This window comes from Crocodylus porosus, unplaced genomic scaffold, assembly GCF_001723895.1.
Source record: "Crocodylus porosus isolate Cpor-Errol unplaced genomic scaffold, CroPor_comp1, whole genome shotgun sequence".
Classification (NCBI taxonomy): domain Eukaryota; kingdom Metazoa; phylum Chordata; order Crocodylia; family Crocodylidae; genus Crocodylus; species Crocodylus porosus.
The window spans coordinates 74337457-74361107 of NW_017728948.1; the positions used below are offsets into that span (position 1 = coordinate 74337457).

Here is a 23651-nt window from a genome sequence, read left to right on the forward strand (position 1 = left end):
CTCTGGCAGAGAGTGGACTGGATCTGCAAGGGTCTGCGCAGCAGGGGGGAGCGGGAGGAGGAAAGACCCTATGGTGGACAAGCATGCACATGGACAAGTTTTAGAGAGGCTACCCAGGAGCTTGTGAAGAGGACCATGGAACAGTGCCTTACAGGAGGTTTCTCTGCAGCTAGGGAGAGACATTGTCCCCTGGCTTTTTCAGATTCATTGGCAAACACCTCCACATGGGGTGTGGGCAACAGTGGCAGCAGTTTGCTAGTGGTTCACTCTCTTTGGAGAAAGGATTCTGAGGCAGAGAAGGGAAATGCTTTGTGCTTACACCCTGCCTTTCATCCATGGCTCTGGAAGTGTTCTACAAGCATCGATTCATTCATCTCAATATTCTCCATTTTTATCTGGATAAAACTAGGTATAGAAAGATTTAGTGTCTTTCCTATGTCTGCAACAGGATACTGGAAGATCTGGGAATAGAACCCAAAACTGATTCCAAATCACTTCCTGTTCCTTCCCAGAAAATACTCATAGCCATTTTATTACACAAATGAACAATGAATAGGGCTCTGGACGTTTTTCCTCCTCAGCTTTCCCATGTTCCCTTAATATTGCATCAGTTACTTCAGTTAGACTCTGTCTCTTTTTTTATGCCTACATTTTCTCTACTGTCATTAGCTTTTATATATATTTTTTAAAAATGCAAACCCATGTAATATATCAAATCCAGGCTTGGGATGTATATTTTGGTGACTGATCAGGCCACATTTGACCCTGACTCATTTACCAGTAATAGAAATGAGACTTCCATGCCTGCTAGGGTTCTAGCTCTTCAGTATTAAGAGTTTCCTCTTCTGGAAGTGAATAGCAGTGATTTCTCTACATTTCTCTACATTAATTTTTAATCACAGTCTCTACTCTACCAGTGTTGATTGAATTCTCTACCACAGCTAATGGCCTTTCTTGCAATATTCATTCATTTAAAATATGTATGCTGATGCCATATCTTATTTTTCAAGGGCAGCTTGTTTAAGACCAGGGGCAAAGTAATAGCAGTTATACAGATTTTAAACTACAGTGCTTTGCCATATGTTTGATCACTAGGGCAATGATAAAACTGCATTCTCCATCTAAAAAGGGCATAGTTATATACAGAACATGCATATACCCTGTGTGGCTTTTTGTGAAAGTCAGTCATGTTCAGTCCTGTTACCACTGAAGTTGATGATAAAATTTTCCTTGATTTGAGGAAGAAACAGGATTGGGCATCTTATTTTCTCTTTTTCCTGGCTATCTGCCTTTGACTAGAAAAGGGGTGACCCTGCTATATGTATTCAGGAGAAGACCTTGATATAATATTCCCATGATGACAATATTGTATGCCTAACTCCCCTCTCCTATTAAAAGGTCAGGCATTCGGGGTAGTGAAGTGTTTAATACAGACTCCAGATTATTGCTAAATAGAATCATAATTAAGATTTCATGAGCAGTTTTCTTTAAATAGGGTGGAGGAGAGAAGAGGTCACTTTATTTACTTATTCAATTATTTTTCAAAATTATGTGACGGGGCAGCAAAAGCAATAAAGCAATTTTCTGCAAAATTTTACCCCAGTCTGCACTTTCCCTGATTATAATAAGCTTCAGATCCTATTCTAGCAGAATGAACTTGACTGATAATCGTCTAAGCCATTTACTTTTGAATGAGATTGTTGTCTTTGCTTATCTTTCCAAACTGAATTTGCTTCATATGTGTACAAATTGTGTACCTTTGGGCTGGCAGTTTTGTCCACTGTACCCAGGGCAGCACTTCCACTCCAACGATGTCACGATTTTATGTTTGATTCTGTAAACCTGATGGGTTGTTGTTTGTGATCCCCTGAGCAAGAAGATTTTAAAAATCAACCATTCTGAGTCTGTCTCAGATCACTGGATATGATCCTGGAAGATAAATCTATGATAAACCCATTATGATGAACAATAACATAGCTCAATATTCTTTATAACTCCATAAGGGTGAAAATAAAATAACCAAACATTCTTTTATATTTTAAAATTAACTGTAGATTTGGGCAATGAAGTTTCTGAGTACTCAGCTTGAGACATCTTAAATGGGTCTGATTTTCATGAGATGGGTACTTATTTTTTGAAAGATTCAGGTTGCTTTAAGATCTATGAAACTTGGAACTTAACCCAGAATTCAAAATCTCTAGTTACTCTGGCAGATTTTAGCCATGATGTATACAATACTGTGTGCAATGAAACAAATGATTAAGATGAAATCCCAGACCCACTGTAATCTATGCTAAACTCCTAGGATTTTATCTGAAGTCTTTATTCTCTTTTTGTTCATGCAAACCACTTATTTATCAAAGCTAGAGTATAAACTCTTTCCTATTGAGAACAGGGTTTCACAGGCAAAATGAGAGTATTTTTTGCATATTTAAATATCTCCTATAAAAAGTCACCACACTGATGCAATTATACCACAACAAAACAGCTCATCTTTGCTTTCTCACTGGCTCTACACACAAAAGCTGGTTGCTGGTATGCACAAGGACACACTGTAAATTGTGTAAGGATTTATTCTGAAGTAAGAAAGATTATGTCTAGTCCTAAAAGATGGGCATAGTCAGGAATAAGCAACCATACAAAGTTATGGTGTTTGAAAAGCTAGGTCTGGTTCCAAAATACTCATTTCCAGCTATTCTTCCTGGGCCCCAGGGCCCCGTTTAAGTTTTTAATACCTTACATGCACATGTGGATGCTTCTCAGAGACCACCTTGCAGCTTGACTTCTAGCTATTTTTTGTTTCCACCATCCCTAAAACTGTTTATTTTTTCCCCACAAAAGGAAGCTAAGAGGATGGGAGGCAGATATTGTCCACTCTGAAATGACTGGGATTCTGTTTTGCTACCCAACATTGAAACATTCTTGTTTTCAGAGCATTTTTCTCTGTGTAGCAACTCAGAGTTGATTTTTTAGTAGAGATTGCATAATATCTGAGTAAGGACATGAGCTCAGCTCCCTCAAGGCACTGACTAAGATGGAAAACCTTATGGATTAGCAGAAGAAATTTCTAGAGGGCTCTTGGTGAAGAGCAGAGGGAGTTAGGAAAAGGAAGTCTACAAGCCAATCTGAAAGTCAGTTGAAGATGCATGTAACTATTTAATTATGATGCCTTGGTTTGTAATTTTGCTAAGAATTGTCCTTGGTATATGGGAAGATAGAGCCAATCTCCCGTCCTCTTTTCCCATGCTAAAAAACCCCCAAAATAAAGGGATTAAAAAACTCTTGTAGCAAAGAATGATAAACAACCCTACTGACCACTATTGTTGGCACCGGATTTGGACCCAGCCCCTATACCTTTGTTCCATGCAAGCACAACCCTTAGACTGACCACACGACCTGCCAGTTGATAACAGGTGAGTTTATTAATACAGAGTAAGAACAAAATAGCAACAATACGAACAACAAGCAATTCTATATCTACCAATCCTAGGGCTGTCATCAAAGTCACAGTACATCTGACCATGATGCAGGCTCCACTCTGAGGCTGTCTCTCTTAGGTGTCAGCAGTCTGGAGGTGGGAAGCTGAGGTTCACAGCCCCACTCCGGTGAGGTGCATGAGATGGGCTGCTGGTATGCCCTCGGTCATTGGTGGCCTCGGGGACCCTTCCCAGGGAATGGGAATGGGGATAGGGAAAAGAAGGAAGAATGGGGAGGGACGGAAAAGAAGAGGAGGGACAGGAGGGACAGGGAGGAAGAGAAGGAGGAATGAGAAGGAACAGTGAGGGACCCTTTGTTACTCTCAAGTCTCTGCTTTTGTATTTTCCTTCCCCCATGATGACTCATGCTGAGTCTTCATACGTGGGGGGCCATCTCTCTGTGGTCACATGTCCATGTAGTCTTCTGGGCCTTTTCCTAATTTGGTCTGTTCCCCCAAAACTGGGACTCAGCCCCCCTGCTGCTCTGGGGCCTTGTAGCTGTTGTCACTTATCTCATGTTTTGGGACAGTATGGTACATACTTCCTTGATTCCCAGACTGTTTTCTAGACTATGTATCCTTGTTGTGTTAAACAACCTGTCTGCCTTAAAGGCTGTGATCTTGTGTTATGGCCTGCCCCCCTCAGTTCTCAGGCTGTGTCCATCTGTTGACCTTGTCATGCAGGACAGCCTGCCTGCTTTCAGGGCTGTGAGACACATTGTGTGTGAAACCCAGACTCTTAGAAATCCAATTAACCCCTGCTGCCCAACTTGACCCCTTATAATGCATATATCTATACCTATAAGCTAATTCCCCAAACACAGACTTTTAAATACCATTTTTAAGTCTAACCTGGCTAGGCAAATCAGTTTTGTAATCAGACAGAGAACTCAGAAATGCAGGCACATGCCTGCAGTGGCTCAGGCTAGAAGCCAGGTGATGCTAGAGCAGCCCTCCCTTCCCTTTAATAGTACTGAGTTGAGGCCAGGCATGGCCATGGTCCAGCAGGCTGCTGCAATTAGCCCAGCGGGGAATTCATAACAGTGTTTATCACCCCCAAACTCAGTGTTTATCCCCCCATTAAGAAAACAGAGGGACATTACCAGCTACCTGTTGATTCTGCCTATTGACTCAGCATAGACCATAGACAGCATGTGGTCTGCTAGCTAATACACAGACACCTCCTCAGCAACGCAGAGGGGAAGGGGGAATTCCTGCTTAGCAGGGAGTGTGACAGCATGGGGGAAGCATTCCACAGTCTCTGGAGCTGCAGCCAGGGAGCAGAGGAGAGGGGTGAGCCCTGCTGCGGAACAGACAGTCCCACCCAGACCAGAGAGCATGCCAGGATGTTGGGGTGTCTGGTTTATCTTAAACCAGCAAGGGGTCTGGGACACATGGTGCGTAAACTGGTTTGAGCCAAATCAGTTAAGTCTGATACTACATTCAACCAGGTTTATCTCAAACCTATTTCAGCTATTTTCAAACTGGTTTGTGTGCACTGAACATCTGTTCTGTTACATGTTTAAACCAGTTTCTGATTACTTTAACTGGTTTATGTATAATGTCTGTCTGTAGCTATAGAGACATGCGAGTTTAAGCAAAGACTGTGTGCTGTCAGAGGGAAACTGACTGAGAAATTAGATAACTATGGGGTATGTTTGCTTGCACTGCTAAGTGTATATGTAGATCCCTGTCCAGAGGGAGTTTGCCCAGGGAAATAGGGACAATAAATAGCCAGGTGAACTTCAAACAAACCACAATAGACTGTGTGAGTGAAATGATTTCCCTGAACCCGCTACAACTGATTTCCAGTCTCTTACACCGGTAAAAGTATAACGTCTATACCTAGCCAAAATGTTCTCCCTGTGAACTCTAAAATGCTATTTAGCTTTACTCTGAAGTGTTGGCCCCCTTTCACAAGAGATATAATATTGTATTGTATCTCTCCTTATTCCCTTCAACCTGCTGAGCTCAGACTGTAGGAGTAAAGGCTTGTCTTTACAGACAATAAGGATTAAACTGGAATAAAAGCAGAATATTTATTCCTGATCAACATCCTTTGTAGATGCTCTTATTCTGGAATGAACAGTATAAATGCAGTCCCTTCCTAGGCTCCAGATCCCAAGTAGATGGAAATGTAGTAAGCCTAGGCACCTAATTCGGAGTTCTAAATTCTGCTTTAGGGGATAGAAGTTTAAAAGCAAGGTGTCTTTGTGTCTGACCTGTGGGTTGTTCATATTTTCTTGGATCTGGCCATTAGGTCTATAACCAGGACAGAGTGAATAGATGAAGCTTGAATATCTATCTTTTGTTCATATTGACAATGTTTTTGAAGTCATGATTGTATTAATTACCTAAATGTTTCTATTTAAAGGTCATGCAAGTCCTGTTTTCTTATAGCATTGCCCACCTGACACCACAGCCTCCAGTTATCCAGGTACATGGCTTCCCTCTGCTTGATGAAAAGGTTTCCAGGTTGTCTATTACCACAGTAGGTAAGAGTCTGGTATGGACATATGCACACCAGTTCCTGTATAAAAAAAGAGGGAACAAAATCAGTTTACACATTTAATCAAAACTGTTATACAAAAAAGCCTATTTCAAAATAGAAGAGAAACACAATTCTCCATGATTCTTTTAATTAAGTTGCAGGTCCAGGATACACAAGGTCTGGGTTCAGTTCTAGGCCCTGTCACAAACTTTCTGTGTTACCTGTGACCAATCATTTAATCTTGGTGCCTTGGGGTTCCTCACTGGCAAAATGGGAATGATGATCATTTTCTCAATCTCTACTTACACGTGCATGTATTATCAACCCAGCTTCAGAACTAACATCTTACAATGGTCTGGAAAAAGTAGAAACCATAAACACAATATAACAGTACTCATTTAAATGTAGAATAGTAGCATTTACCTCAGAGAAATCCCTTTTCCAATTAAACCTGTGCAAATGGAAGCAATGGTGCTAGCCACGAAGAAGAATAAGACAAGCAAGCCCAACTGGCTTTGTTTATACAGATCCTGATGTTTCATCCTAATTAGGTTGAATAGTATTTTATGTGCAGTCCCAATGAAATGAGTGAGGCAACCCATGAAGCAATGATCTATTGAGTAAAGGTAATAGAATGAGACTCTCTGTCTTTTTGTTACATGCACCACATTATGCAGCACCAGGACACAGCACACGTTGCTTAATTATTGAAGAATGTGCTCTATAAGGGAGTTTTTTGTGTCATTTCTTTGATCTTATTCCCCTCACTCACTGCATGCTTCCTTGGGAGTTTACATTAAGATACATTTCTTTTTAATTGGGATTTAAAAACTCTATGCCTTTGAATGAGGGTCTATTTATATTCTTTTCCTAGGTCTGGGACTTGTATCTTTTTTTCCCTTTACATGCCAGTTTGCAAATTGCAAAAATAAATATTGGACAAGGATAAATGCAGCCCTCACTTGTCAATGTAAAGTGTAAATGCATCTCCTTTTTACCAGATGCAGATCAGGAAGAACTGTAGGGAAATCTATGGGATTATTTTCATGTATAACTGTTGTAAGCAGGAACAGAACCAAATATAGCAGTGAGGTCATAAAATTACTTAAAGCCACACTGTGGTTGTGTAGCATATAAACTTCCCCCCAGTGGAACAGGGAAAAAAGGGAATACATCAGAAATTAACGGATAGGAAATCAAAATATTAACGATGCTTTCAGTGAAGCCCTGCTACATGTTTACACAGGGAGGGGGAAAAAGCTCATGAAACCTCTCAGCACATCCATGCAACAGTAGGAAGAGATTAACTCCAGACACTCTATTGCTAGTGATTGCCATGAATGAGGTCTGGCTAGTTAATGCTCCTGAAGGTATTCTACAATGGTCACACCTACACCTGAAATTAAGGCATAAAAATGAACCTGGAGCTTATTGCTCTGAAGTTTACTGCTCCAAGGCACTGTGTCTTCACATGCATCTGGGACTGTAGCACATCCATCTGGATCAAAGCAGCTCTGGATGGTAGACTGTTGGGGGGGCGGGCCAGCCTACTCTTCCCCAGCTCAACATGCTGTGGAAGGGCTGACTGGGGCACAGGGGAGCTTCAGTGCAGGGCTAGCTGGCAAGCAGCTCCTGCACTGAAGCACCCTTGTGCCTCTGCCAGCTGGCACAGTGTTTCTGCAGAGTAAATAAACTCTGCAGTAGGATAGTACTAGTATTTACAAGTAAATACTAGTACTATCCTGCTGCAAAGTTAATTAGTTTACTCCATCCTAATATGGGCGCACGTGGAGACACACATTGTTTACTGCACATCTATTTAGTATACTGTACATTAAATGTCTTGTGTAGATGCACTCAATACTAAGGAAACAGTGACCCTGTCTACATGTTCACTTTAAGGTGCATTAGCCTATTTTAATGTGCATTAAAGCATAACAAAAAACCCACGTTCTTTAGTTTATGCACATGCAACAGGGGCCAAGCTGAGCCCTGCACTTACTGGATTCAGGGCAGCTGGCACAGTCCTCATATAGCAGATCCCTGGCTTGGGCTGTGGAGAAGCAATGAGCTTGCACACACAGAATGTGTTCTGCTGCACTGCTGGAGAGGCTGTCAGAGTGCAGTCAACACCCCCACAGGCGCCACTCCTAGAGCAGGGTCAGAACCCCAGCCTCACATGGGCACAGGCTGCTTCCTGACAAGAAGGCAGGTGGCCAGCACAGGAGGCACCATCTAGCATCTAGGGGTGACAGGTGTAGGAGATAATGGGCCCATCTAGGGCTACCAGCATCTGTCAGCAGTGGCAGAGCACGTGGGAATGAGCAGGGGTCTGGATTGGCTCAGACCAGTTCTAAACCCCTTACATAAGGATGCACCAACCCCAGGATGTGGGAACACAGGTATGGGCAAGGTTAGCTTACCATGTTTCCCCAAAGAGGCAGAAGGCCTAGGGTTGAGAATCTGGATCAGAATTCTACCATATGAGGTCAGATACCTTTAGGGGCTACTCCAGGGTTCATGACACCCCTGGTCCCACCTTACAAAAAGGGCTTGGACTGGGACTGACCAGCCTACTTTGGCCAAACTTGTGTACAGGGGAAACCCTGAAGAGCTTGGGCTGCCTGAGGGAAGGTGGCTAAGATACACTACCGGGCCAAGGAAAGGCCTGAAACAGGCTTGGATGTTGCTGTTTGAGCTAGATTACTTTATTCATTTCCTTATGCAGGCCATGCACCTCTGACTCAGAACTGCAGCAGAGCCCAGAAAGCTCAGCTGAGAGACTCTGACTCTTGGAAACACAGTTGTCTTTCTGTTATGGATTCATTGCCTTGAATAATGAGGCTGACACCTAGTATGGCTAGGTGCTCATATCAAGCATCAACAAGAACACCCAAGTGGAAAGGGGTGGGGTATAGGGGAGAAAGAGCCCAACAGAAGATCTGAGGACATTGTGACTCATACCAATCTCAACTATCTCCCTTTCCAATCAGATACCACCTCCTGGTACATCTCTCCAAGTCATGGTGGGTGAGATTTAAGAATAAGAGAGTGAGATGTCCCCTGAGTGTGTGGCACATGGGCTCCATCCCAGGGTAGCTGCTTGGCTTGGGTCCCTTTATAGTGCATTAAAATAGGCTAATGCACATTTTTCTAGTGCCTTACAATGGAGGTAGTATATTTAAAGTGCATTAATGAATGTGTAGACATGCCCCGTGTGCTCTTTTATGTGCATGTATAGGCTGCTGGCTTTTCTATGCATCTGGTATAGCTAGGAATATGTGCTATTGCATTGCCTATTACTCCTCTGTGGAATAGTGATCATCAATCTGCACATCTCCAGCTTCTGAATTATCACATCTCCAAGCCCTTGTTACCACTGTGGCTCAGGTGATGATTTTATGTGGATATAAATTAGATCAGAAATTGCCCTTTGTCTTTGATATACAGCACAAAGATGAACTAAGCCTCTCAGTATATCTGTGGAATAAGTGAGCATTATATTGTTCTACAGATATAGAAAATAAGGCTGAACAAATTTAGGAAAGCCATAAAGAAGTGCAGCTCCAGCTGATGCAGTGGTTTGTGCTAAATTTACATTTTCCATAAAAGTGACTTATGATGTTGGGTGCCCAACCCATCTAGGGCCTGATTTGTAAATCTGTTGCATGCCTTCAATTCCAACTGTAGCGGATAGAGAGCACAAGAAACATCAGACCTCTCTGTTTCTAAAATTAGTCATCTGGGAACTGAGGCCCCTGAAATTAGAAGCATTTTTAAAAAAATGACTTGCCTAGAAATACAGTGAGCCTGGGTGAGGTTAGAATGTGAAAGCCCCTGGGGCTGACAACTGTGCTTTAAATGTCAGGTTATATACCTCCCCAAAGAAAGAGATGAAATAAGATAAATGTGGCAGCATTGTCAATGTGCTGCATGGGGTTTGGGGCAAATTTTTGTTAATTAGATGCTTTTTTTACACTTGAATATATATTCAGAGTAAAAAGTAAAAATAAACAAAAGCACTCATAAGCAGCAATTTCAAAATACATTATAGTCCTGAAGGACAGCGAGTCTAGTTTATAAGAATGTAACCTACTTTTTAAGATTCATAATGCAAATCCACTTATGATTATAACTGTTGAGAGTGGCTACCTTCAAAGAAAAGGTTACTAGAGGTTCAACTTATACACATATTTTAATGGGGGGGAGGACGGGGGATAAAACTCACCGCAGAACATGAGTTGTTGGGTTTTTTTTTAAAGCTCCTCTGAATTAAAAATTCTGATCTTTATAAAAATTGAACTGTACCTCAATAGATTATTTCAGTTTAAAAAATCAGTGGAATGTCTGAAGTTGTGGTTCTCTTATGGCCTAGTAATCTTTGATCAGCCTAAATTGGAGGAAATATCCATAGCAAAAGAGCCCCTGGTGTGACTCATAATTAGGTTTGTGCTGCCAATGAAATAAGCTCATTAAGAGATGTTAAAAATGTAAATATAATTTTAAAACCAAATTGTCTGAAAAAATGTAGATTTAAAAATAGAAAGTGAAGTGTGGTGGAGGGGTAATGCAAAGGCAGCCACTTAGCTGCTTTGCATAAAAGAGAACTTAAACCTAAAAATCCTCCTTGCCTTTCATGGAATAATTTAGTCCCCATTGGAAATACAGATTCCTAAAATTTGGATTTTAGTAAGATCTGCAGAAACACGTTTCTATTGGGATGTTTTGATTTGATTCTGGATTGTGAAATGCCACATTTTCTCACATACAACATGTCCTAGAATAAGATACTCACTTTGTTTTTGAAAGGCAGAATGAAGGAAAACAAATATTTTCTTGTAATAAGTAACTGAATAACAGGAGCTGGGGAACCAAGCTTGCTTATTGTTCAGCTCCCTGTGGATCAGGTGTGGAGTTACTTTTGCTTTTGTCCCCCAGAAGCTTAAGCAGAAGAAACTATTGTTATCTTATTTCTTTGCTTATAATGCATACCCCAATTTCTAGCAGCTGCTTTTTTTGAAAAAATGGTGTTCTAGGTGAGAAAGTATGTGTGTGTTTATTGTTTCACTGTAAACACACACGCACATTTGGGCAAGTTACAGACATTAAAAAATCCAGAGGTGGAAGTGATCTAATTTTTATGTTTTAAGTACCCTAGGTTAGTTTGAGAGTGATCAGAACACGTTCACCTGTTTGTTGGCCTCATTCAGAATATTGTTTGGGCATAAAGCCAACTTTGCTCCACAATATTTGAGTTCTGTCTGAGGTGCAGCTTAGTCTGATCTGAGAATCAGGGCTACAGTACTTGGTTATTAGGGATTAAAAGGACACTTTGCCTGAACATCAGGCTCGCTGTTACTTAAAGAGAAAAAGCAGCCCAGCCACCAAGCTCTGCAGGCAGGCAGGGGCCAGCAGCTGCAGATCACCAGGGCAACTGGCTAATGGATAATTAGCCAACACCTGGAAGAGGTCAGATGACTACATACAGGCAGGACCAGGGGAGCATATAAGCTCAGGGCTGGAGCTAGCAGGGCAGTCTTGTCCTGGCTGTTATCAGGGAAGGAGCTCCTGTCCCAGATGCTGGGTTAGTGAGGGTTTTTATTCTTGCAGGGATGGAAGGCTGTTCCATGTTGGTGTTCACATTATAGCCTATGGGATTGTATTTAGGTTGTGTTAACTGGTGGTTTGTAGATAAAGCTATACTGATTGCCTCAGTAACGTGCATTTTTTCCTTCATTCCAAGGGTCTCTTGTACAAGAAATATTTTTCATAGTCATGCTCACAATGTGTCTCTGGTCTTGGGTCCTGCTGGTGAGAGTTTGAGGCTATCACTTTTACGTTTATAAGTAGCTCATTAGCTGTAATATTTCACATGTCTCTCTCAGTAAAAGTGTTAGTACTTATAGAGTTAGGTGCACCAAATAGTAAACTTTGGGAAGTTAGTTTAGGAAATGAATTATCTTTAAAGATGTAATCCTACTACAAGTTGCTCAAAATTGTACAGCAAGTCTGTGGTGGAACAGGAACTTGAATCTAAATCTTTCAAATCTTACTATAGTCCCCTAACCACTGGGCAGACCGCCTTTCTTTCAGTTTTACCTACCACTGTGCCATTTTCTATGTACAATGAATCCTCCCTCTAAGTGTCCCTGAAATCAATCCCTGTGCAGGCGGAACCAGTTCAGTATGAGTCTAGTTCTTGTGCCAGTTCTCTGCCCATGCATGAATTTTGCCTCTTTTTCTGATTCATTCAGGCATGACATACTCCACATTCCAACTCTTCCATGAGGTACCCACAGTGAGCCAAAGTCAATATTAAATGTCTTAACTCTCCAATTCCTTCTCTTCGTTTCCTTCTGTTAGGCTTCCCTGTCTTACTTCCCTGTTCATTACAAGGGTGGTTGAAAAGAAACAGGAATAACAAATGGTTTAAAAAAATTCATAAAATTGTCAAAGGCTCAAAACATGAGGCATACTCACCAGTTCTATAGTTCTTCAGAAAATAAATGGAAGGATTAATTATGAAATTAATTTTTAACCAGTTCTAATTCCAAGCAGGGGTTCTCTTTTTGCGTAGTGCCAGGACATCACAAATATCCAGAAACAATCCATTGTCCTCAATTGGCAAAATTTGTTTCTTAATGTGTTAGACAAATTCCTGAAAAGTTTACCCCTTTTTCAGCTGACTGAGGTGGCTGAGTTATGTGCTACGAGCTCATGATATTATGGTGTGTCACCTGAGTTATGAGCATTGTTTTTTTTTTTTTTTTTTTTTTTTTTTTGAACTTCAACGGGATCCAAAACTTGGAAAAATACTGTTTGTTTCTGTGTAATACAAACAAGTAGCATTTATAATCCTGTGCTGGGGCTGCGTTGTTAGCAGATACAAACTGTCTAGTATCTCTGCATACATTGGTAACTTGTTTTTGCCTTTGATAACCAGCAAACAGTTATCCTAATTGACTGTCTGGGTTTCTGGAGCTTGAATGGAATACATATAATGAAGCAAGCAACAGCTGGTTACAAGCTGGATTTCAGCTACAGAAATGTTCATTGAAAGTAAAATATCCATTATGATTTCCAATTTAAGTCTCATTGGAAGTCAGTGGGATTTAAGCACATGATCAAATGCTTTGCGGGACTAAAATTTTAACAATAACACTCATTCCTTCTGTGATAGGGTTGTATGTAGAACAAGCATCAAATTCTCTCCAGTGTAGAACACCCTGCCAACACCCAGTAAAAGGATAATAAGCTGAGCTCAGGGTTCAGCTATGGAGGACTGGTCTTGTTTGGTTTAAAGTGTATGGGGTTTTTTCTTAAGTACTAAAATTATCTTTATCTTAGTTGCTAAATTACTTTCAATTGCTCTGTTAATATCTATTGAGTCAGCATAGTTCATTTCTATTACCACTAAAAGGCAGTAGGTGGCAGTCTTTCCCAACATACACAGCTGAATGTGGCAAACTGCATTTCACTGACAATATTCACCCTGTTAACTATATCTGAACCATTTCCCTGGGCCTATACAACACTTTTCCCCCCCCACTATATGTAGACTTACTGATTTTTTTTCCTTAGAAAATTTCACATTATAGTAACATTTTCTTAAAAAATAACCTCTCTTCCCTAATACTTTATGGAGTTATTACAATTGTTTTTTTTAAAGTTAAAGGGCCCCTGTAAACCTAACTTTGTGGTCACAGTCCCAGATACCCTATGTGTAGATTATGGCTCTACTGGCAGCAATAGAGATGCCTTAGTTTACACTAACTGAGGATTTTGTCCTTTTATGCGTGTTTAGTGAAGTAGAATGTCTTGGCTACATTTTGTGACTATATACGATTCCCTGGTAGCCATCAGATCAGTCCTAAGCACATCATTTAGCACACTGAATTTCCTTGCACAGGTACAATCAGGGCAGGATGCAAATGACACTGCCAAGCCTGGGTATAGCACGTGGAAATATAACTGACTTGTACATAACCAAAAATTGATCCACTTTATTTCAATACTTGCAAGAAAAAGGGGACTGTGTACTCACTGAAGGAGTTTATTTTAATAAAAAAAGATTAGCTTGGCAAAACATCTGTGATAAATTTACCAGCCCACTGACAAACCCAGCCTTGTGTATTATAGGCTAGTTCCAAAGACCCAAGAAGTTGCTGGGAGTTGTTCTTTTGACTTTGCAATCTTCCATGTCTTTCTCCAGTATGTCTTGTATGGGGATTCCTCTCTAGCCTCGCTGTTATTCTTAGGGATGAACAGCTTGATTATGGGAATGACTTTGAGTCGGTTTGCCAAGAGGCCTCGCCTGCCACATCTCTAATGATTGCTTCCAGATTGGGAGGATGATGTTTTGGTCCTGTCTCCCCTTGGCGTTCTCCCTTGGTCATTCTTGCTGCTTCACCTTTGTGCAGCTCTAACCTCCTCTACACCCTGCCTGATGTCATCACCTGCGTTGTTCAGGCTCATGTACTGTGCTGTCTTTGATGCTCAGGTTCCTGAAATATGAAAGCTGCTGGGTGTGAAAGATGTTGCTATCCCAAGCACCTCCCCCAACCTTCCTCCTCCCAATTGCATTGTCCAGCTTCAGTACCAGTCTGTCCCTCATTGCGTCACCTCTGCTCTGGGTTTGGTACTTGTCGTCTGTCCAACTTGCCTGTGTCCCAACTCTGCCGAGTTCTGCCAGGCTCCAGTCTCTGCTGCCAGGTTCCTTGGTCCACGTCAGCTCTGCGAACCACTTCTCGGGCCCCTTCTGGTTCTGTGTAGTCATGGAGACCCCTTCTTGGGGTATCCACCAGGTCCCCTTGCTAGGACTGTTTATGTTCTCTGCCCCTCTGGGCTGGTTGGGGATGCCACTTCCAGTCCCCCCTGCTTGTCTTCTGTTGGGCTTCTTATCCTGGATTTGGAGGTCTGGCTGCCCAATTGGTCCTGGCACACTGCTATAAAGCATGCCCACACTGGGGATGCCAATCCCAGCTCTCTTGGGATCTGCCACTTTTGTTTTTCCTTTTTGAATTTTCCCGTGGTGGCTCTGCCCACCACAGTTTCACTTTTGCCACTTTGATCTCCCTGCACAGTGTCCTGCTGTCTCTGCTCCATCTTGGATAAGTCTTTTCCACAGACTTGAACAAGGTTTGGGTAAGTTCCCTTGTACTACAATGATTGATGCTAATGGTAGAGTAAATTAGATTTCACTTTTCATCAAAAAACAATTATTTCCAAAAGGGAACCGAGTGAGTGAAGATTTGCAAGACTGTAATAAGCCCTTCCATACTGTGTTTCCACTATTGGCAATCCTTTCAGCTACACTGCGTAACTTGTAGCATATCTTTGTTCACGTGCTTCTGTATGCTTGTAAATACAGATAATGCTTCTGAACAATTCCTGCCAAGTGTTCCCAAATCTATGCAAAATGCCAAACAATAGCACCCAAAAATCCAAAGGTTTTGTTCTACTCTTTTTCCATTGTCACAGAGAGAAAAGATTTATTTCTGTCAGGAAGTAAATTGGATTACTTAGCTTTTACCAGAAGTGATACTGAATCAGCACAGCTGAACATTGAATCATGGCTATTTGGATTACTGGGTGACTGAAGAAACACAAAAGAGACTAGATCTGGAGCTTTTGTTAAAGACAACAGAGGGCTTTGCAGTTGTGATTAACTCAGACTGTCTCCAGTGCATGTATTTCATGAAGCAATTTAGGATATACAAGGGTTGGTACCATAGGCCACTTTAACATATGTTCCAGGGTGGGGGAGGGGGGTGTTTTAATTAGAGCAGCTCTCTGGAGGCACTCTAATTAAAATGCCCACAATGTCTTGTGTATTCAGTGTCCTGTATTTCAAAATGGCAGCAGAGGTGCTTTAACTAAAGTTTGTTCAATGAGCTTTAAAGTGTCCGTTTGAATCTGCTCTGACGTGTTCTAATCGGAATGCATCAGAGCATGTGTATAGGTGCCCATTGTTTTCACTAGTGTAAATGGAGTGCAGAGTGATTGTAAAACTTTACCAAGTCAGAACTGTAGATCAGAACTGCTTTGCACTGGAAGTATAGGATCCTGCAAGGTGCAGGACCATGGGGAATCAGGTGCAGAATGCATGAAAGTAAAGTGTAAGGATAAAGGTATTAGACCCTGTGCTCTCACCATATTACTTTGGTGAGACTATATTCCAAATATGTAAATATTTTTGACTGCTTCAAAAGGACAGGAAATTCTTTGATTGCTTTTTCAGGTTTTGATTCAGAAAACCACAGAAGCAGAGATTTCATTTTAAACATGAACTTTCTGACTGACTTCAAGTTAAGTAGGCAATTATAGACTTATCCACATGATCTGACTGTCTCCATTACTGACTAATACTTACCCATTTTCCTTGCAATTCACACTGAAAGCTTTTAGCTAGAGTGTGTTAAATGATATTATTAATAAGTAAGCTAAGCTGAAAGCAAAAACAGACTGATAAATTTTTCCTACTGTATTCCATTTTACTTCAGTTCATTGGCCTCTTGAAAAGTACTGAAAGGCCGGCTACCAGATAGCCTTCAATGTTCAACTGTATCCATTTAGAGGTACAAGTTATTGGAGAATTAGTTCAATCAGTCCATCTGCAGGACTAAGTACAGACAGGCTGAATCTATTAAATCCTTACAGGTTAGTCTAAGCTGCATACATTGAAGCAAGTGAACAGACATTTACTTTTGATTCTGTAAATGCAGCCACATGCCTACATTGACCCAGGCCAGAATATGGATGGCACTACAGCACACCTCCTGGCTCAGATAAAGCAGACAGCTAGGGTCAAGGCTACCCACTCACCCTGTGGGGGGAGGGGGGGAGGAGATGGTTGCAGGGGAGGTGCGAAGCATTTTGGAATGCTGGGTGACGGTGAGTTAATTTGAGTCTGGAGGGGATCTGGGACAGAAGTTCAATAAACCAATTTTAACCTAACTCAGTTAAGTCTGATTATTGCATCTATCCTTTGCCTTTACCTTAAACCAGTTTCAGCCATTTGAAAGCAGTTTATTTGCACTGGCCTTCTGTTGTGTTACAGATTTGAACCAGTTTATGATCACTTGTACTGGTTTATGTGTAATATCTGTTCCTAGGCAAAATGAATCAAGTTGAATTGGTTTTAAAGGGCCCACAGGTTGGTTTGCAGTACTTTGCCAAACTCATCTTAAAAGTGATTTTTATCCAAGCATTCATACCAAGAAGACTTGAGAGAAGAATTCTGTCTCTCTATTATGCCCAGTCTGCCCAGGCATAAATGTTAAAGAAAATACAAGCTGATGGGAAATCTTGTGAGAGTGAATTTACTGTGTTTCCTTTTTAAACCTCATAATAACTTTCCCAAGCACAGGGACTATTTCCCGGGAGTGTTGTTAGGTTGATTTTAAGCCTTGATTTTTGGGTTGCATAGAAACAAGACGCTGCAAAGCCTATGAAATGAAGAACGTTTCCTAAAAGCAATAAAGAATTGTTTTTAGTTTGGCATTAAGGATCCCAAGTTTTCTGCTGAGAGAGGATGCTAATTTGTATTGTATAATATGTAGATTGAAGGGGATTTTTTTTTTCATGTTACTCTGTGAGATGCCAACATGCAAGGACCACAGTTTCTTCTTAATGGGTGCATTTACACTAGATGTTTACTGTGTAGTAGACTAATTAGCTTTGCAGTAAATGTCTTGTGTCTACACATGTGGCCCTACTGGGCCACAGGGAACTAATAAACTCTGCAGCAGGATCAAACTTGTAAAAACAAGTACAACCCTGGTGCAGAATATTTTACTCTTCAGCACCACACTTGTAGATGCTCATGTGGCTAGCTAGGGTATGAGGGTACTTCAGTGCAGGGGCTGCCTGCTGGCTAGCCTGACACTGGAGCACCCTTGTGCCGCAGCCAGCCCCTATGCAGTACAACGTGGTCCTGGGTGAATATTCAAATTGTATACCTGGGAGCAATAAATTCTGGTGCAAGATGCACTGGAGTTTATTGCTGCATGCTAATAGCATGTGTAGATGTATCCAAAGATTCCCAATGGCTGTCTTTATCTATTCCTCACCTGCTTAATATCTATGGACATCGTGGAATCTCCAAAATCTGTACTCCTTCAGCCTATTTTCCAGAAGATATGCTATAGTTTAAACAGAGGGTATGGGCTGGAGGCAGAAATTATTTGGTAAAATCTTATGCTGGCTGGGGTTAAGCAGGAAGTTGGAACAGATGCTCATAATGGTTTCTTTTTGTCCATGAATCCCAGTTAAAAAGTCAGATTTGGTTTTTTTACCTAGAAAAAAAGTCAAAGCAACTGTGAAATTGATTACCCATGCTGAATTTGAAGTGTAAGAAGCAAATAGTATAAGAAAAAAATGTTTATTTTCACATAATTTTTTTCAGCTCAGGTTATCTAGTATATAAAGGTGGCTACATCTACATGTGCACTTTACTGTGGAGTAGACTAATTAATTAGCTGTGGAGTAAAGTAGGGACAGTACTATCTCATGGCAGAGTAATAAACTGTGATTTAAACACGGGTATAGACACTGACTATGGGCATAAATTGCACCTGGTTACAGGATCATTGAAAATGATAACTGGATGCAGCCTGAGGAGGTCATATCATCCAAGCGATCATATCTCTACCTATACCGTCCCAGACAAAATCTTGTCCAACTTGCTGTTAAACATTTCAACTAACAGAAATTCCACAACTTTTCTGTATGATCTGTTCTGCTGCTGAATCGCCCACAGACAAAGCTCTTCCTAATACCCAACCTACATCTCATTCATGGTAATTTAAACCCATGACTTCTTATCCTGATCCCTGTGGGAACAGAGAACAGTTGATTGCCATCTTCTTTAAAACAGCCTTTTCTTGTATTTGAAGTGTTGTCAAATTTCCCTGTCTTCTCTTCTCTAGACTTAGTAATTTTAGTTCTTTCAACCTTTTCTCATGTGTCATGTTTTCAAAATATCTAATTGTTCTTGTTCTCTGCTTAACTTAAGCTAGTTTGTCCATATGTTTCTCACAGTATGGTGAACCAGTACTGGACACAGTGCTCCAGCTGAGGCCTACTGAAAAGTGGAAAAATCACTTCCTGTAACTTGCATATGACACAATAGAGAAAAATAAAATAGTACTATTTGTTTTTTAGCAGGATTCAAGGCCCTGACACTTTGTCCTGCATACTCCAAAACACATGTTCTACTGTCATCACCTATTTCCTTTGTCACCGATTTCATGTACAAATCTTGGACTGTGAACAGAACAGCCCTTTGTTCTATCCAAATTTTGATTTAATATTATGATGAGTTAAATCTTCTTCTATCAGATGCTTCAGTGTTAATATACCATTTCCACTTTTCTCTTGTAGTAATTTATAGCTGGCTTAGACAAGGAAAAAACTATCTTGAGACATTTACGTGCGACCTTACTTTCTGCACCCAAGTGATAGTGAGTGAAACCTAAGTTTTCATACCCCAGTCAAAATAATCCCAGTTTCCTACAGAAGGAGGTTAAGTTTTCAAAATCAGTTCCATTAGCATGGTTCGAATAAATTTAGTTGAGAGTCCAAGCCAACACCCATTGTGGTTTTTTTGGGTTGGTTTTTTTTAAATCTCCTAATTACAGTTTATTAATAAGGTTCTACCTCTGGAGTATTATCTCCCATTCTCTAATCAGCCCTGAGTGTGATGTCCCAAATGCTAACATCCTTCTGGTGGATTGCCTGTTTATATCATAGAATCATAGAAAATTAGTGTTGGAAGGAGGTCATCTAGTCATGGAGTCCAACCCCCTGCTCAAAGCAGGACCATCCCCAACTAGATTATCTAGCCTGGTCTTAAAAATCTCAAGGATGGAGTGTCCACAGTTTCTATGGGTAACCTGTTTCAGTGTTTTAATACCCTCCTAGTGAGCAAGTCTTTTCTAATATCTAACCTAAACTTCCCTCTCTGTAACTTGAGGTCATTGCTCCTTGTTCTGGCAACTGCCAGCACCGAGAACAGTCTTGCTCCATCATCTTTTGAACACCCCCACTTCCGGTAGTTGAAGTAATCTACTAAATCCCCTCTCAGTCGTCTTTTCTCTAGACTAAATAAACCCAGGCCCCTGAGCCTCTTCTCATAAGTCATGTGTCCCAGCCCCCTAACCATTTTCATTTCCCTCTGCTGGACTCTGTCCAATTTGTCCACATACTTTATGTAGTGGGCACCCCAAAACTGAACACAGTACTCTAAATATGGCATCACCAGTGCTGAATAGAGGGGAATAATCACTGCCCTTGACCTACTGGCAAGACCCCTACCAATGCAGCCCAATATGCCATTAGCCTTCTTGGCAACAAGGGCACACTGTTGGCTCATTCGGCTTATTGTCCACTGTAACCCCCAGGTCCTCTTCTGCAGATCTTGTGCCTAGCTAGTCCATAAACAAATCTGAACCTTTGTATTTAGTTAAACTCCAATTTTATATTGCCTTACTTTTCACCTTGAGACTAGTTCTGCTACTTACCTACTCTTGCTGGCTAGAACCTCACTCTCTCCCTGATTGCTTTTAGTGAGATTTACAGATTAACAGTGTGATCCAAAAATCTGTTGAAATTTGATGCAAGTTATTTCATGTCCTTGAGTGGCTTGGAATCCGGCCCTGTGGCATTTATGTCCTGGGAGTACAGGTGACAGAATCTGTCTCTCAGCTATGTCAGTATAGAAATTGTCCTTAAACCACTTTTGTTCTCTAATAAGCAACAAGAAAAACACCTTCTGAGAACATATGGAGGTACCTTGCTGCTGTTCTTTTTCTTGCCACATTTATTCTAGGAATTATAATGTGTTAATTTTCTACAGTGTTAATTAAATTCATATCTATGAGTCCATATTCTCTGTGCAAATTTTAAGCAACAGTTGACTTAAAATACTGCAAAGATCTAAATGTCCAACCTAGGTGAATGATTTGAAACTGAATCCTAACATTAACTGGCTAATTTGTTAGTGCAATCTTAATTTGTGTAATGAGAATGACATTAATGTAAAAAAACCCTTTTTTGTTTTTAATCAGTGCAACTCATAGTAAGTAAAACAAAGCATAAGAGCACAGATAAACATCTAGAATACTAGATGAAAAGTAATCAATATAATGAAGAGAGTGGGAGTAGTTATTACTGCCATAAAATATTACAGACTTGAGCCAGCAAAATCATTAGCACTTAGAGTAATGCCTCAGATGAAGCTGATCAAAGAAGCATCCAAATTTGGCCTTCTAAATGAAGAGGTGAAGAGAAGAGGTAATGAGTGTTTTTCCTTGCATCTGTCCCCAAGTGGCACTTGGAAATGGGTTTGGGTTATTCTAGCACTGAATTTCCCATTGAGTTCAAACCAGACCTGGCTTTTATAATACCTAGTAATCTTCACCACAAAGCTGCAACTTAAAAAACCTGCCCTTTAGATTTTGCTGTTCAGAAAAAGTGGTGTTTGTTTTCAGCCATTAACCTTTTCAGAATTGCAGGGGCATTTTACATAATGCTTTCTTTTTTCCTTTCTTCTAGAGTGCCTTAGGAGAAGGCAGTGGGAGGGGAAGGGGGAAATGCAAGTGATGAGTTCATTTATTGTGGTACCTGTAAAACCTCTGTAAGAATTCAGAGAACCTTTCAGAATTATGTATACTTCCTCCAAAAATGTTCCATCTGCGACTAAGTATTTGGAATGTAAATAGTAAAACTGACCTAAACAATGTTTCTGTCCACTATATCCATAGGCCAGTACTACTGGTAATTCCATAACAATGTGTCACTGAAGTCCTAAGCAAACATTTTCTTAAAACATGCATCCTTTTCTAAAAACTCTTTACCCTTTTTTACTTCTGTATTCAGCAGGCCATGCAATTTCTATTGAGACATAGACAGGTTGTGGCAGTGTTCCTGGCTGACCAAGGCACGGGGAAGCCCCAGAGGTCCTCCTGCCCCACTCCAGTCATGTACTGCAGCTGTACAGGGGACAGCAGCAGCAGGCACACTTCCACTTCCTGCACCTGCTTTCTGCCACCTCCCTGTCCTGTGTCCTTTGCTGACCAGGAGCAAGTGCTTGAAAAAGCCTTGCAGGTCTATCCCACAGCCTCTCCCCAGTAATGGGGATGAAACCCCCTGTGCCTGCCTCAGCTGGGGACAGTGGCAGGCAGGCTAAGTCCCTTTTAAAGTGAGGATCTTTCAAGCCAGAAGCAGTGAAGAAACATAGCTGGGGTCAAACTACAGACTTACCGCTCCTGGAGACTGCACACTGGCAAGGAGAACCTCCTGGGTTAACCTCACCGGACATAGAACCTGGTACCCAAGTTCCCATGGGGAGGAAGGCAAGGTCTGATAGTAGAACAAGGGTAGACTACCCTTGAGTGAGAGATGGGAGACATGAGATGCCCTGGGGCATGCAGGGAATGGACCTGAAGACAGGTGGATCTTAGAGGGGGTAAGCTGCATAATTTATTTCTTTCCTTTGTTACCTTTTGTGCCAGGGGGATAGTTTATGTTTGGGACTTTATTCATGGCCCAGAGTGGCATTATAACTTGTTAAAATCTCTGACAACTGGTGGAATGGACATGACTATAACGGGAGATGTGGAGCCTGCATAGTAGAATACTGAAACATGGGACTCTGCAGCAGTTGATACTAAGTGGGTTGTGAGTGCTTGCATTAAGGCCTGGGATCTTCCAAGGCAGTGAAAGTAGAGAATCCACAGACCTGGCTCAGAGGTTAGTCCGTTAGCCTGCAGAGCTGAGAGCTCTAGGTTTGAGATTCAGAATGGACAAAACTAGGATTGTTTGCTCAGGCAAGGAGAGACTTTATAGACTGAAAAGCTGGGGGCCTGGACCCAACCACTGATAGTAGTAATATAGGTAAGGACAAGGCCCTTAGATTTAAATCCATACCACCCCACCCCTTGATGAGGCAAGCTCTCCAAGTTATTTAACACTAAGGCAGGGCATGCAAGTAAAAGGGGGAGTCTGAGGCCAGCAGTGGATTGAAACCCCCTGGGTCACCTGCCTGTCATGCCCTGTAACAGGGAATCCCAGACTTGTTTCTGTCCTGCTCCAGCTGGGGGCTGTAGGAAACAGCTAGATCTGCCCATAGACACAGACCTTTCTTTAGTGGCATATTCAAGTTGCATGCAACAGCAATGGTGGTGCATTTTATTTGTTACACAGGATATAAAATGGCAAAAACTAATACTCTGCTTAATAATTTGCTTGGGTCTTTAGTAAACCATGTATGCTGAGCCCATGTGCTCACTATATACAGAAAAATTAAGTAGTATTAGACTTGGGATACTAGGGTAGGTTAAAAAATATTTTCATTCTTACACTGTTGGAAAGGAGCAGAACATTATGGAAGGACTTGCATGGTAGGAAGGAACAGTAAGGACAACTAACTTTTCAAGTACCTCCAGATATTTAGTTACTTGAGAAACTCAGCCTTGCATGGTGGGGCCTCCCACACAGGCCATAGTAAAAGAGCTACCACCACCACCAGGCAATATGGAGGAGAGGATTAAAATAGCAGGTGGACTTGCAAAAACTTCAGTCACCCACTCCAGAACTATCCTCTCTTTTTTGAATGCTAGATTCGCCAATACTTTCTAAATGCTTTATGTGACTTCTGAGTTGCAAAGCAGCCATAAACCTGGC

General features: G+C 41.3%; 1 protein-coding gene across 2 annotated transcripts in view; it reads right to left on the reverse strand.

Moving 5' to 3' along the window:
• MMRN1 (multimerin 1) overlaps window positions 1–23651 on the reverse strand; it is a 64018-nt gene that overhangs the window by 34582 nt on the left and 5785 nt on the right. For both annotated transcript variants that reach the window (XM_019553456.1, XM_019553455.1), the window contains exons 2-3: window positions 5886–6005; window positions 1758–1864 (exon numbers count right to left, since the gene is read on the reverse strand). In XM_019553456.1, the coding sequence (XP_019409001.1) occupies window positions 1758–1864; window positions 5886–6005 (227 nt within the window). The remainder of the gene's footprint in view (window positions 1–1757; window positions 1865–5885; window positions 6006–23651) is intronic.